We start from the raw sequence: 13,713 nt of genomic DNA, 5'->3' as shown, positions 1-13,713 counted from the left end.
CTGGTCTTGAACACCTCCAAGGACGGTGATCACTTGGAGATGGGCTGAGTCCTGCTCCTGCCGTGCTGCTGGCTGCTCTGTTTGCAGTGTTACCTGTGCTCTGCCATGCCGTGCTGTTCTTGCTCTTGCTTTCCTCCACAGTGCTCATCCTGCTGTAACTCTGCTTCCCCTTCATGTGCAGCAGTAGAGAGATCCTCAGTTCACCAGGGCTACTGAAAGTGCTCATTTTTGCAGCAAAGAAAAGGAAACGTCGTTCGGGGGGGAGGTGAGTGTTTCCTGCTCACGTGGCCGAGAGCTGCAACTGATCCCTGGGGCTGTTGCTTCTTCTCCAAATTGGACCTTTCTGCTTTCTTGTTGCTGATTTCACTGAGGGATTTGCTGCTGCAAAAATAAACTCGACACCCCCCCCAGTCTCACAGGACAAAGTGTTCCAGCCTGGCCATGTGTGCCAAAGCAGGCCCATCCCTTGCCTCTTACAGGGCTCCACCTTTATCCTTATTCTAAAAATAAATGCCAAGGCTATTCATTCCTTCCTAGTCGCTCAGTTCTGTTGTTCTGACCTTATTAGACTTTCCCAATAGAAAATTTCATTGAACTCCTCTGTTAGTGGTGAAAACAAACAAGTCCGTTAGACTTCCTCTGGAAAAAATGAATCTATATCACAGGGAATTGTAGGGAGCCAATTTTCCGCTGCTGGGTTGGTGCTGGATGCATATGTTCCCTTGTATGTATTTCGTAAACAAAGTTGTCTTCACATTTAGAAGAGCTTAAAACAGTTTTTATCCGTTAGATGTGAACTGGCTCGTGTTCTCGGTTGGAAATACGTAGCTTCTGCAATGTTGTAAGGAGCAAAGTGGCTGTTAGCTGGGCTTGCAAGAAGAGACATTTTTTTTCAGACCTCCCGAGCTAAATATATGTTGGGGCTTATGTGTGTGCATGTACGCAGGAATGATAGCCAGGTGACAGGCTGCTAAGCCACATCATAAATTCAGTTTGTTGGACACCTTTGATTACCTCCTCTGCACTCTGCCTGTAATCATTCTCCTTCAAACATCCTTCTAATGTTCTTAACAGCAGCCAATTAAAACAAAGACTCCACTTGCCATCTATCCCTTCTTTCCTCTGCCATCATCCAAGCTCCTTCCCCTAGGGGAAAGAATTAAGTGCACTGGTGGTTCCGAGAGCTCGTTCTGGATCTGGGGGAGTATATCCCTGTTTTGCTTTTGTCTGCTGATTTTCAAGTCAGCTTTGGCAGGTTCCCAACCAAGCAGAGGTGGGTGCTTGTATATTTGGGGCCGCAGGGTTCTGGCAAGAAGGATAATACAGCATGTAGAAGGCACTGTTCATCTAGATGTGAGCTATGGGTATGATATATGAGCTATGTGAGCCTGCCTTCTCAGCCCCCTGGTTTGATCCAGTGGTTTTGCATTAAGCCAGATGTTTTCTGGAAGAAAAACACCACCACAAGCAATAGGAGAGAAATCAAAAGTAATTCCTGTCTCTAAGGCCTTCCATGGAGGAGAAGTTGAAGGTTGTTGTGTTACACACGTACGAGAAGGTGGGGAGATGATTGAAGATCTCAGGCCTTGTGTTGATGTCCGTGACTCAGACATCTTAGGGGGAATGGAGGATGTTCAGTCACTGCAGAGTTGATTCACCTACCTGGCAATGAGATGAAGAGCAATGAATAATAGATTCTGGGGGGTGTGGGAGGCGGGAGAGGCCAACGCACTAATTTTAAGCAGCTTGGGAAGTGCCTTAAGGGTGACTTTGTCTTTTTCGTGCCTCTTTCTTTCAGAGCTTAGCTCTGTGGGCTTCTCTGTGTGCAGATCCCCAACCCCTCTCTGTCTCATGGGCACACCAGGCACACAGCCCCTGGACCCTCACCAGGCAGGTGGTACTGGCTGTTAGAAGTACTTCCAAAATAGGCTCTTAATCCTTCTAGGTGCCTTCTGGCTCTGCTGTTCCCACCCTCCTCTCACCCGTGTTCTACAGCAGTGCTTCTGTGCTGGCAGGGTGTTTATTGCTGTGCAAGCAGGACTGGAGCTGTTGGACATGCCTTTCATCCTGTTGCAGCCTGCTGGGGTAGTGGGGCAGATGTATGTGTATGTGCATGCTCCCCTCCTCCCTTTCTGTATCCTGTTTCATGCTGTAGTGACTGTGTGGTCCAAGAGGTCGCATCATCTAGTGCTTATACAGCCTCCATCATAGATGTTTTGTAATGCCTGGCTGCCATTCTTGGGTTTTATCAGCCAGGAGAGTGGTCCCACTTGCGGAGGGGACCGAGCAGCTTGTTCAGTGTCACTGGTGGTGCCCACAGCTGAGGCAGGATTTGAGCCCCTGTCTCCAGAGTCTGACATCTGCAGACTGGAGCATCTGTCCTGTGTAGTAGTAGCCTATGGGATCTGCCTTTGTGAGAGCAGTGCCTTTGGGGATTGAGGCTGGGCAGCCCTGGGTGTTTTCTGGTGTTTGGAATGGAAAATGAGCTCTCAGTTATTGGTATGTTTGCTTTTCCTGATTTCCTGCCTTTTTTTAATGCTGAAAGAAATTACCCTAAATATCCTAGATGCTTTTGTTGACAATTCCCATCTCTTTCAGTCATCACATATTTGATTTGCAACCAGAGGATGCTGTTGCAGGGCTGAGTTGAGGAATAAATCAAGGCTACCTTTTCCCCAGGTCTGAAGTCATTTCACAAACAATTCTTCGGTGCCTTTGTATGCATTGTGCCCTTCTGTGTAGCCCTGATGTGGTAGGTGCTTTCATTGCTGTGCATGACTCCTCATTTTGTAACACATCGTGTAATTCAGATGGATTTGAATGTAGTAGCATAAAGGCTTTGGAGGCCTGCCCTGTGCAAAGGGGAAAATTACTGTCTGGCCTAAAGTGATGGCTTTGTGATGACTGCATTGTGTTCTGGTGCTCTGTGTTTGTACCAAACTGGTTCACTGCCAAGTTGCTTATGGTTTATCCAAGCACTCAATACAAAGAATGTTGAAAGAAAAACTATTTCTGTTTTCTGCAAGTTCCTCCGGCTGAGAGAATTCAAACTACTGTCCAAGTGGCTGCTTCCTCTTTCTGCAGGCCAGTTTTCACCTGGCTGGGCAGCTAATGTTACCTTGTGAACCTACAGTGTGTTTGTGTGCATGGGCAGAGGTGTACTTTGAAAAGATGGACTGTGAGACCTGAAAGGAAAATGCCTCGTTACTTGCTCTGGAGGCGGTGCTGGAGAAGAAATCTCCTGGAGCATGATTAAGAAGTCCAGGGCTCCCTGTAGCCACAGCTGTTCTGAGCCTGCAGCGTTTCTCTTTAGCTCCTTATGAGCAGGTTTCACCTTCCTCCTCAGAGCCCCATCACACCTCGGTGTGCAGGATGGGCACTGCAGCCTGCATCCAGTTCTTAGCCTGGGGATGCCTTTCCAGAGTCCTTGGTCTTCTGTGCATCACTGAATGGCTGAGCTGACCTCATACTGCGCTCAGTCTGCAGCTTCATGGCCCACGTTAACTCAAGGGCTCGGGCTGTGCTTGTAGCTTACGAAAGGCTGATCGTCAGTGTTGCCAGCATCATCCTGCAAAGGGCAGGTCAGTGACGGGATTCCTCGCCGCTGGCTCTGTCCCCATTGGCCTGCCCAAATGCGTGGACACTTGGTTGATTGTCAGGGACCTTGGGGGTTTCTTGAGCACTGAGCAGGATAATCAGGTAGATTGTGGGATACATCTGCTTGATCCTATTTCTTATGATTACGTGGTGGGGAACAAGCCTTAATGAGCCTTGGCCTTTCCTGTCTCCTCTGTAAATCTGTTTGACTCAATTGAGCTCTCTTTGTGCCAGACATCTCTCTTTGTGCTTGGAGATGGAAGCGTGCACCTCTGAAGCTGGCTGTGCTTTGAGCAGGGCTGTGGATTAGCTGACCTCTAGAGATCCCTGCCAGTGGTTTTTTTCCCCCTTTTTTTTGTGAGTGTTTGCAGCTGGTGTAATTGTGGTCCTAACCCTCCGTAGTGGTGCTGGCATTGGAGGGGATTTTAGCACTGGTTCACAGAAGCATCGAAGCTGCTTCTGAACCACAGAGAAAACGCTGCCTTTGAGTTAACCGCTGTGCTCCAATGTGCTCTCTGGCCTCCTACCCAGGGAGCTGCTCCATGTGTGAGGCCAGAAGGGATGTGACAAGTGGGTTCCTTCTCTGTGTGTCTGTGGCTGGGGAGAGATGTGCTCAGAACACCCATGGGCAGGGTGTGCTGGAGGTCTCCATCGCTCCTAGCAGAAAGCCGAAGGAGAAAAGTGGTCTTATACTCTGCCTGGCCTCAAATAAACTGATGGTAGGAAATTGAAAGCCCAGAAGAACAGAGGTGTTGTTGGGCTTGTTACTTTAACAAATGTTTTCAGCAAGATGGGGGACATTCTGTTTGAAGCTCTGTGTTGCCCTGGAGCACCCGATGGGAAGGTATTCATTCTGCTGGGCAAGTATGGGGGTCCAGCACTTGTAGCTTACTGACTTTGCTCAGAGACAAACAAATAGACAGAAAAGCTCCTTAAATTATAGTACTCCTGTAGCAAGTTTTTGGCTTAGAATTCTATGGCAGATAGTGGCAAATAGCTGTCAGCCTTTTGCCTTTGGAACTGGCTCTGGTTCTGGAGAAGGGCCAGTTCCACAGGAGCGAAGGGGAGAGGTGTTCTTTGCACGTTGCTGGACAGGAGGTTGATGATGGAGAAAAGCAGACTGTGAAGATTTCAGGGAGCTGAGGGAACAGCAGCACCATGGACCACAGTGAAGAATGGTGGATTTCAGAAATGGACTTTTTTTCCCCCCCAGATATTTCATTAGATATGGCTCTTATTTTTCCTGTAGTTGCTTGCTGCAAGGTGTAAATGTGGAGAATTGGCATGTTTATAATGGAGGGAGGGTAAAGCTCACCCAGTGTGTGTTTGTTTGTTTTGTTTGCACTGGAAGGTTTCCTTCCCTCACAGTTCCCCATTATCTGTTGTTTGCTTTGGCTTTCTGACTCCACACCTGCCACTTCTCCAGGTAAGGGAAGTGCCCAGGTCAGTCTAGGTCATGCCAGTGCCATTATGAACAGAGCAGTGCTTGCAGAGGTGGATGGTGGGCAGTCCATTTCTCAAGGACAGCAGCACACCACACTGCTGTCCCTGCAGAGCACTGCATCTGCCTTCTGGGGTGCTGTAGATCCAGCAGCTTTAGCAAGGTGCTTCTTGGCAAGCTTTCTGCAGTGTGGGCTGCAGTACGTGCATCCTCAGCCACCAAGAATTCAGTTTGTGCTGCTCTTTCCATAGAGGTCGTGACCAGTAACCCACACTCTGTAAAGTGACTCTAAGCCAGAGGCGTGAGTGAGTGGGGGAAGGAGAAATGAGTGACAGTGGCTTCTTGAGCACAGAGATGTGTGGTATTTGCATGCCCAAACATCCGGCTCTTGCACGCAGCCACTTCTGTAGCTGGTTTGCATCCTGTCAGTAATGCTTTTCCTTTGCAGCAGCGCTGGGGGTGTTTTATTTGTGTGTGGTTTCTGGGTTTGTCCTTTCTGAACAGAGAGTGGTCGGGGCTGAAGTTGGACTCTTGGGCGTGCAGTGTGAGCCTCGGTGATTCATGGCCCTCAACAGCCGCAGTTAGATCTCAAACAGAAACTTTCCAGGCATGGCTGTGGTAGAGAATGGGCTGTTTTTCTGTTCATCTGGTAGGAGAACAAAGGCCTTGCTTCTTTCCTGCTGTAAAGGTCTACCTCACATTAAGTAAACTGTTCCCCGAGGGAGAAAGTGTCCAGGTACAGACTGTTCACAAAGGAAATATTCAAAATGCCTACCGAGTTCCCAAAGTGTTTGCTTTAGTATAAGGGCCAGACCAAATAAATAAATAAATAAATAGAATATTTTCTAATCTGAGAGCAAAGAAATACCTCTCGCAGGTGGTAGGAAATTCAGCTTGGATCCTGCAGCAGTAAGTGCACGGGCAAGGAGAAAGAGCTGCTGGGAGGCCGCAGTGTGCGCAGCTCCCTCTGTTCCAAGCACGCAGCGTGTGCCCGCTGCCTACACACTGCTGGCACTGCCAAAGGAATTTGAGTCTGCAGCCATTTGAGAGGTTTTTGTGTGATGCAGGGTAAGAGCCTCGCTGTTCTGGACTTCGGCAGCGGAGGATCCGTGTATTGATCTCATGAGGGTTATTTTTGTGGTTTCTTTTGCTGTTTACAGCCGTGCCAGCTTCGCTTCTGAACCACTCGTAAGCCCAGCAGAGCTGCTCTGTGATGCAGTCATGGCAGTACCTGACTTGCCACATGCTCCTGGGGCCCCAAATGAGCTTCTCGAATGTCACACAGTGGAGTGAATGTCACCGTGGCTCGGTAGGTCCTGGCTGAAGATGCTTGCTTTCCCCTCACTGGCTGTGAAAGCTCCCTGCAGAAGCGCTTTTCCTTTTCCTGTGCCTCACTGCCAATACATGTACCAGCACGGCACCCTCTGGCAGAATCCTGTTGCTGGCTCTTTGGCACCTTTGAAGAGCAAGGATGAAGCTTTCCATGTCCTTTATTTCTGCTGTGAAAGTGGAGGAGAAACAACTGGGGAAGATGCTCTGGCTTTGCTTTCCACGGGGATGTGAAAATGCTGTTGGATTGTTGTAGTGCTCTAAAGGCTTTTGTTTCCCTTTCAGAACAAAATAGTTCAATGCGCTGTTTTTATTGTTCCCGTTTCTCTTTGCCTTACAGTATTTCCAGGAACACAGCGTTTATTTGGAAGCTGTTTCTTTTCTGTCACTGTAACCATCTTGCTTCTGTCTGTGAATGAGCGGCTTCACATCCTGGCATGTCATGAAAGGGGTGGTACATGCACTAAGTTGTTCTGCACCCATTTGGGTGCAACAGAAAGATGGAACTTGGCCTTGAGAAAGCCCAGTGCCCCCTCACTGTCTGCAGGTGAAGGGAAGTATCTTCCCTTCTGCCTCAGCAGTGCTGTCAGTTAGGATGAAAGCACTTCTGCCTCTCATCTGAGCAGCCACAACCTGGAAATAGTTGAGGAGCAGTAAATATAGCAGCATACCTTGCTGCTTTTACTGAGTCACTTTTTTCTTTTTCTCTCTGGAGGGGAAAAATTTTTTTTTAAAAAAAAAAAAAGGAAAAAAACCTCAACTCTTGAAATAGCATCATTTACACGTGGGAGCTGCTCGAATCCACCCTGTCACACAAATTACCATCTCTGAACTTGGCTGTCAGGAAGCATGCTCGGGAGCTGCCATCCGCGGGGGGTGTCAGTGCAAGAGATCAGTTTCAAGCAAGCAAGAGGCATCCAACCACCGCGCCAAGACGTTTGTCCTCACGTTACCTCCAGCAGCAGGGGCATCTCAGTCCCGCCGGCAGCAAACACCCGTGTGCCCTTCACTTGTCACTCTGCTCTTGTCCCTGTTCCCTTCCTTAGCTGCAGGGCTGGCTCTGACATAAGGGGCAAGCCCCCGTCCTGCTGCATTTCAGGCAATTAGTGCTTGGCCCAGCGAGGGGCCCTGGAGCAGAGGCTTGAGCCTCATTGTTTCTTAAAGGTATAAACCCGCAGCCTTTTCTCTCTTTTACTGCTTTTTTGCAGCTTTGATGCTGCAGTTGCAGCTCAGTTGGCCCATCTGGTTGTGCAGAGCTGAGCTGTGCAGCGGGCCTGGCTCGCTGGGCAGGGTTCAAAAGGCAGCACCTTGCCTTTGTTGTATTTGCTGCAAGCTAACGAAACCTGTGTTTTGTGGGACTGCTTTGTAACCTCGTTAGATGTCGGTTTTGGCGTGGATGCTTTTATTCCTCCCGTTTGAAACAAGCAGGAGAACAAAATGAATGAAAGGCCGGTTCCCAAGAAGGGCAACGCACAGAGCTGTGAGGATGCATCACAGTGAGAGCAGCTGATTGTTTGCAGCCAGGAGCTGAAAGGGGGAGAAGTGAAACTTCAGTGTCGGGGTGGGTTTCTGTCAACTGTTTTTATCTTCTGGCTGTCTGCAGGGAGTCTGACTGCAGCACATGAGCTCTGTGTGATGTCAGCCCAGAAAGCACACATTTTAGGCTTTCCCTGTGGCCGCATGGAGAGGGAATTTGCAACAATCCAAACATTGACAGAACTGTATTTGTTGACTCGCAGAAAATCCTCGCTCGTGTTCCTCTGGGCTGCAATCACGTAAGCCTGAACATGATGACTTCTGTCTGTGCTTGCTGCTCTCCCGGCCTCAATAAACCTGGGAACCAGAGGCATTTCATCTGATTCAGCAAAGCACTCAAGTACGGCTCCAGCTGTCCTCCCTGCAGTCACTGTGCTCGGGGTGATGCAGTGCTTAAGCCTTCTGTGTGTGTAATGAGGGATTTGGGCAGTGTGTGCCGAGGGATGCTCTGCTGCTTGTCAGGCAGGTAGTAAAGATGCACTGGCACTATAACATCTTGGTTAGCTCCCCCAGTGTGGGAGCACCCGTGTGAGGCTCTGTGATGATGCTGGCCTTGTATCTGCTCCTGATCACTGAACAAACTTATGCCCTTCTGCAGGCTGTGGGGCAGGGCTCTCCTTTTTGCTTCTATCAGCAGATCAAATACTGCTTAGTTTTGTTTCTGGGAGTTGTAAGAGAGCAGTATGGGCCGTGTCACCTGTATCCGAGCATTTCAGTGTTTGTGGCTTAATGCCTTCCATCTTGAGGGCTTGGCTTACTGCATATGTGTGTCTGTAAAGTCTGTGCACATGGGTGAGAGAAGGACAAATGCTTGCGTTGTTACAGACTTTAGGATTTCTCATGGAAATGATAGTCATAACTGTGCTGCTTGCACGATGCGCTGTGGTTGTGTGAAGTTGAGAGCCTTGCTTTCCCTGGAGCCTGAAGCTGTGCAGTAGGCACCTCGTGCACAAGATGGTTGTACTTCAGTCTGCTCAGAGCAGCTCCTGGGAGCATTCCTTCTAATCCCCACCCATATTTGACCTGTTGTAGCTCGTTTTGGAGAGCTGCACCCAGCCTGTCCCTAGCTGGCTGCAGGGAGGCTTCTGCACATCTTTTCCTGCTCGCTGAGCTAGCTTGGACTGGGAGCCCAGACATGAGTGAATGGGATTTGTGTATGGATCTGCTCCTTTCACAAAATCAGAGTTGATTGAGAGCATCTCCTTTCCTTAAAATCCTGGAAGACATGAGCATGGTTAGATGTGCTTCTTATTACTTCCCTTTGAAGCTGAAAACACGTCTAGCAAATCCCATCTCACTGTTCCCCACCTGATATCCAAGAATGCAGAGGTCTTCCCAGAGGCATGGCTTAGCAGAACTTCTGCACCATTGCAACCATCTTGCATTCAACAATCCGGGCACTGTGTTAGCAACTCGACTCCAGTTAGCCTAGAGCAGACTTGTAGTGTAGGTTTAGCAAATGTTGTTTTCTGTGTGAAATAACACAGCCCATGAATCAAACAGGCTCCCTGCCCCACCCCCTGTAGCCGATGACAGCAGCTTCCCACACGCCTTCCTCTCAGCATTGTGTGGCTGCTCCAGCAGGGTCTCGGTTACCGATCAGCGTAATTGCAGTAACACACCAATAATAAGAGTGGAAGCTTCCTATTCTTGTCCTTGAAGGCTCTTCTGCACAAGTTTGAAGCCTTGCCAGCTGTCACATGAGCAAAAAGCTGTGCTCCCGAAGTGCTTGCCAGAGTGGATGGCAATGCTTTAGGAGGTTAGGAGATGGGATCATAGAATCATAGAGTGGCCTGGGTTGAAAAGGACCACAATGATCATCCAGTTCCAACCCACTGCTATGTGCAGGGTGGCCAACCAGCAGCCCAGGCTGCCCAGAGCCACATCCAGCCTGGCCTTGAATGCCTGCAGGGATGGGGCATCCACAGCCTCCTTGGGCAACCTGTTCCAGTGCGTCACCACCCTCTGGGTGGAAAACTTCCTCCTAAGATCCAACCTAAACCTTTGCAATAGTCAGTAGTATTTGATGTACAGCGTTGGTACATCAGATATTAGAGCAGAACTCCTAAGGATGGCTGTTATAGTGGATTTCAAGGGCACCTGGGATGGGGTGCGTTGGGAGCTGCTTGTTGTGTAGCACGAGGTGCTGCAGTGTTCGTTCTCACGGAGAAGTGCGGCTGTGAACAAGGGGTTAATTTGTTCCCTGTGTGCACGGCTCACGTTTCCCTGCCAGGTTTGCTTTTCACTCCATAGGCTCCAAGCGTGTAGATGCACTACCGCGTGTCCTCACGTCACACCGCCGGCACGGCAGTGGGTTAAACCCACCTCGGAGCAGGCAGAGGGCTGAGCTGCGGCGCTTCCTTCTGCTTTGTGCACGGGGAACCACGGCTGCTCTTTCTTCCTGCCGTGCTCCTGCGGAAGAGGTGGGGGAGATGAATGGACAGAAACACAGCTCCTGCAGCCCCCCACAGTGGGGTTTTGCTGCTGTGTGTGGAAGGGCATGTGCTTACAGAGCTACCCCGGCCCCAGACGAACCCAGCCGGGGCCTGGGCCGGGCACAGCCTGAGGCCGAGACGTTGTGCGTGTACAGTGGGCACAAAAATGAACGTCTGCCAGAAGAGATCGATCTGAAACAATCTCTTTTATTGGGCGTCTGCCCAGAGCTTCTGCTGCAACAGCCGATCTAATTGGTTGCTTCCTCCTCCCATGCGCAGCTTCGTGTGGGAAATGCCCTTTTTATCTACAATGGCTGACTGCACTGTGCCGCACTGTCAGCGTCTGGGGAGCCCCGCGCGTGCGGCTGCTGCTTAACGCTGAGTTTGGAGAGGGGCGATTGTCTGGTTGGAGCTGATTCTATTTCTCTTTTCCCTGCAGGTTGCTGAAAAGTGCCTTTCCTGAAGCCACCGCTGCTTGGATTTCTGTCTAGGGCTGCCTCTCTCTGCCCCCTCACCCCCTTTCTTTTTAATTTGGCGTTGCTTGCGGTCCATATACCCTGACGGCAACTCATCCACCCTCCTTTTTTTTGTCCTGTGCTCCCCGTTTGCACGCAGTTTGCTCAGCCGTTTTTTCCTCCCCCGACTATGTAGCAAACATTGAAAGAAGGAAAGAAAGGAAACCCTGCCATCCTTCTGCTCGTTTTGATGCTCGTGAGCAGTGATTTGGAGAAGCAAGAAAAAGAAGGAGAAAAAAAAAAAGACAAGTTTTCCCCCCAAGGACTGAGACCATTCCACAAACTGAAGTGCTGCCAGCAGCATATGCTTTTTGCAAGAATAATTGAAACCATTAACCGGAGAGCACAGAATTCTTTTGAAAGTCTGCCAGTTATTTTCAAGTAACTTAGGCAGTGGCACAAAATATAACACTTAAAGATTTTAACTTCTACAATTGCACTTTTAGGAGCTGGCCTCTAATTTGATTTTTCAGTTACTCTGATAAGATTTCTATTTTATGATTGGCTTTATGTTTGATTCTCGTTTAAACAAACACGATTTGACTTAAATGAAAACCTAAGTGCTGATGAATAGGAGTTCTACCAAAGCAACAAGTTAGTTATTTCGTCACGTTTCACTTGAATTCACTTTTTTACCCTATTTTTTTTTCCTTTTTTTTTTTTTTTTAAATAAAGAAGAGCAGATCAGCAGTAAATATTGCCCTGAAGAAGGGTGCGATCGCTTGCATTTTGATTTTTGTTTTTAATATGGCTGTGAACGTTTCCCTGGTTCGCGATACAAAATGGCTGACGTTAGAAGTGTGTCGAGAGTTTCAGAGAGGAACTTGTTCTCGGTCTGATGCAGAGTGCAAGTTCGCCCATCCGTCACGGAGTTGCCATGTGGAAAATGGTCGAGTTATTGCCTGCTTTGACTCCCTAAAGGTGAGGATGTCTAACACGTGTGTTACCTAAGCTCACTTGCTTTCCTTCTCTTTCCGAATCGCTCGACTCTTGGTGTTACAGAACTGTTTTTTTGCCCTGGGTTAGCAGGCAGTTTGCCTCTCCTTTGTGTGGTCTCATTCAAAAATGGGGAGTTCCAGATTGCTTTTTGCTTAGAGATCACAGCAGGAATAGGAATAAGAAACAAGGGGGAAAACTCTGCCACTGTGCTGTGTTGGTTGGGTCTGACATCAGGTGTGACTGCATCAAGTGTTGCATCATGGAGAGAGGAAAAAGAGAATATGGTCCAGAGTGTTTCCTAACTGTAGCTCAGGTCTGATGCAGATCTCCTGGAGATGGGGAATGCACGTTGTGGGAAGTGAATGAAACCAAAATGAGAAAAGTAGAGAACTGAAACCCAGTGCTTTATTTGTGTCTGGAGCGCATGGGCCGTGTATTCAGCACAGAGATCTGAAATGAGCTTTTAATGAGCAGAAACGAAAGCAGCATTTTAAGATAATGAATCAGCTTTATGTGTATTTCCTGGAGACGGAGCTGCAGATGTACTTTACCACTGTCCTGTAGATGAGGAACAGGCAAAATATTTGGAGAGCAGTGCTCACGAGGGAAAAAAGGCTGTTGGGAAAATGAGGTTTGCAAGGGATGTGGGAGCAGCACGGCTCTGCTGAGCTTGTCCAGGTTCAAGCTGAGCCTTTGGGCCAGCGCTTATCTCTGTATGGTCAGTTTTACAGGAAGCAAATGGTTCTTGATTCCTTCTCACTGTCAGAGTTCTGGAGCAACGTTCAAAACTTGAGGAAATACCCATTTTCTGAGCTGAGGGGGGTTTTTTATTGCTTGTGTTCTTTTCTTTAAGTGAAGCCTCTCAAGGGTGGTTCAGTGGAGCTGATAAAACCCTTGCAACGTCATGCGTGATTGCTTTTGAGAGCCCTTTGCGTTGTGTCTGATGTTTTGATTTGAATGATTAACCTGTTTGAATTTTTAAGAGGAATCTGGTACATTTTACAGGCTTGAAAGTTTTCCCTTCAACTGTTGCTTGAAAACCTCGGGGTTTATTTTTATGAACACAGTGACTAACAGAACTGGTGGAGTTCTGTATGCGCAGGTTCAGGCCGGGGCTGGATCTGGTCTAACGTGGCTTTATCCATTTTATTACCATTTGTGGCTTCTTTATATTTTCACTTCTGTTCCCTTTCACCAAGAAGTTCGAGCTTCCTATTTGCATTTGGTTTTGCTCCTTTTAATCTGAGTATATGCAATGACTTCAGTTGCGCGGTGACTTTCAAATGTTTATTTACAGTGCTGGCCTTATGATGGTGAGGGACAAAAATATTCTTTATCAGATGGGGAGGGGGAAAGTCACGTCCTTTGTGCCCTTGAAACGGTCTGAATTGTCGCCAGTGGCAGTGCAGATACCTTTGAAGAGATGGACGTGTTTGTTTTATAGCATTCATTTGTGAACTGAAAGGAGTGCTGTAACGCCATGTAAGATATTCCCATGTCCCTTGCAACAAAAGCGTGTTTCAGCAGTGGGGGGGGGGGGGGGGGGGGGGGGGGGGTGATGGGAAGTACTGTGTTGAGAAAGGAGAAGAAAAAAGAGTTGGGTATGGTCTTCTACAGCTCAGCTGCTTCCCTCTGCATCTAGTTGTTAAATAATGTTTTCACTGCATTCCCAGCCAGCACACCTGGAGGAGGGAGAGCACGCAGCTTGATGGTAGGGGGCAATTTCTTCACCCTGCTGGGAGCAGGTCTGAGCCCTTCTTTCCTCTACAGAGATCCTCTGGGTGGGTCTGGGTGCTCCCTCTGGGAGTGGCTGGTGCCGCTGCCCCACTGCAGGGTGCAGCTCCAGAACCACAGCCTGCTTTAACAACCGGCAGGTTAGCCAGGGTGGGTGGATGTGTGCGTGTGCAGCACGCATTTCCCA

At 48.7% G+C, this 13,713-nt stretch overlaps 1 protein-coding gene across 17 annotated transcripts in view; it reads left to right on the top strand.

The window, feature by feature from the left end:
* The window catches only part of MBNL3 (muscleblind like splicing regulator 3), an 86,322-nt gene that overhangs the window by 19,091 nt on the left and 53,518 nt on the right, over positions 1-13,713 (top strand). For 11 of the 17 annotated variants that reach the window (XR_001554586.1, XR_004307254.1, XR_001554585.1 and 8 more), the window contains exon 2: positions 10,778-11,774. The exons of 1 other annotated variant lie outside the window; for it this stretch is intronic. Coding sequence is in view for 12 of the 16 variants with exons in the window: in XM_015860364.2 (XP_015715850.1) it covers positions 11,601-11,774 (174 nt within the window). In the remaining 4 variants the exon portion in view is untranslated. Of the gene's footprint in view, positions 1-6,198; positions 6,348-10,777; positions 11,775-13,713 lie in introns of those variants that run through there. 5 more of the 17 variants (XM_015860358.2, XM_015860357.2, XM_032444616.1 and 2 more) reach the window with 2 other exon arrangements.

This window comes from Coturnix japonica, chromosome 4, assembly GCF_001577835.2.
Source record: "Coturnix japonica isolate 7356 chromosome 4, Coturnix japonica 2.1, whole genome shotgun sequence".
NCBI classification, from domain to species: domain Eukaryota; kingdom Metazoa; phylum Chordata; class Aves; order Galliformes; family Phasianidae; genus Coturnix; species Coturnix japonica.
The sequence above is the reverse complement of the archived record's forward strand: the minus strand, read 5'-3'. Positions and strand labels throughout refer to the sequence as shown.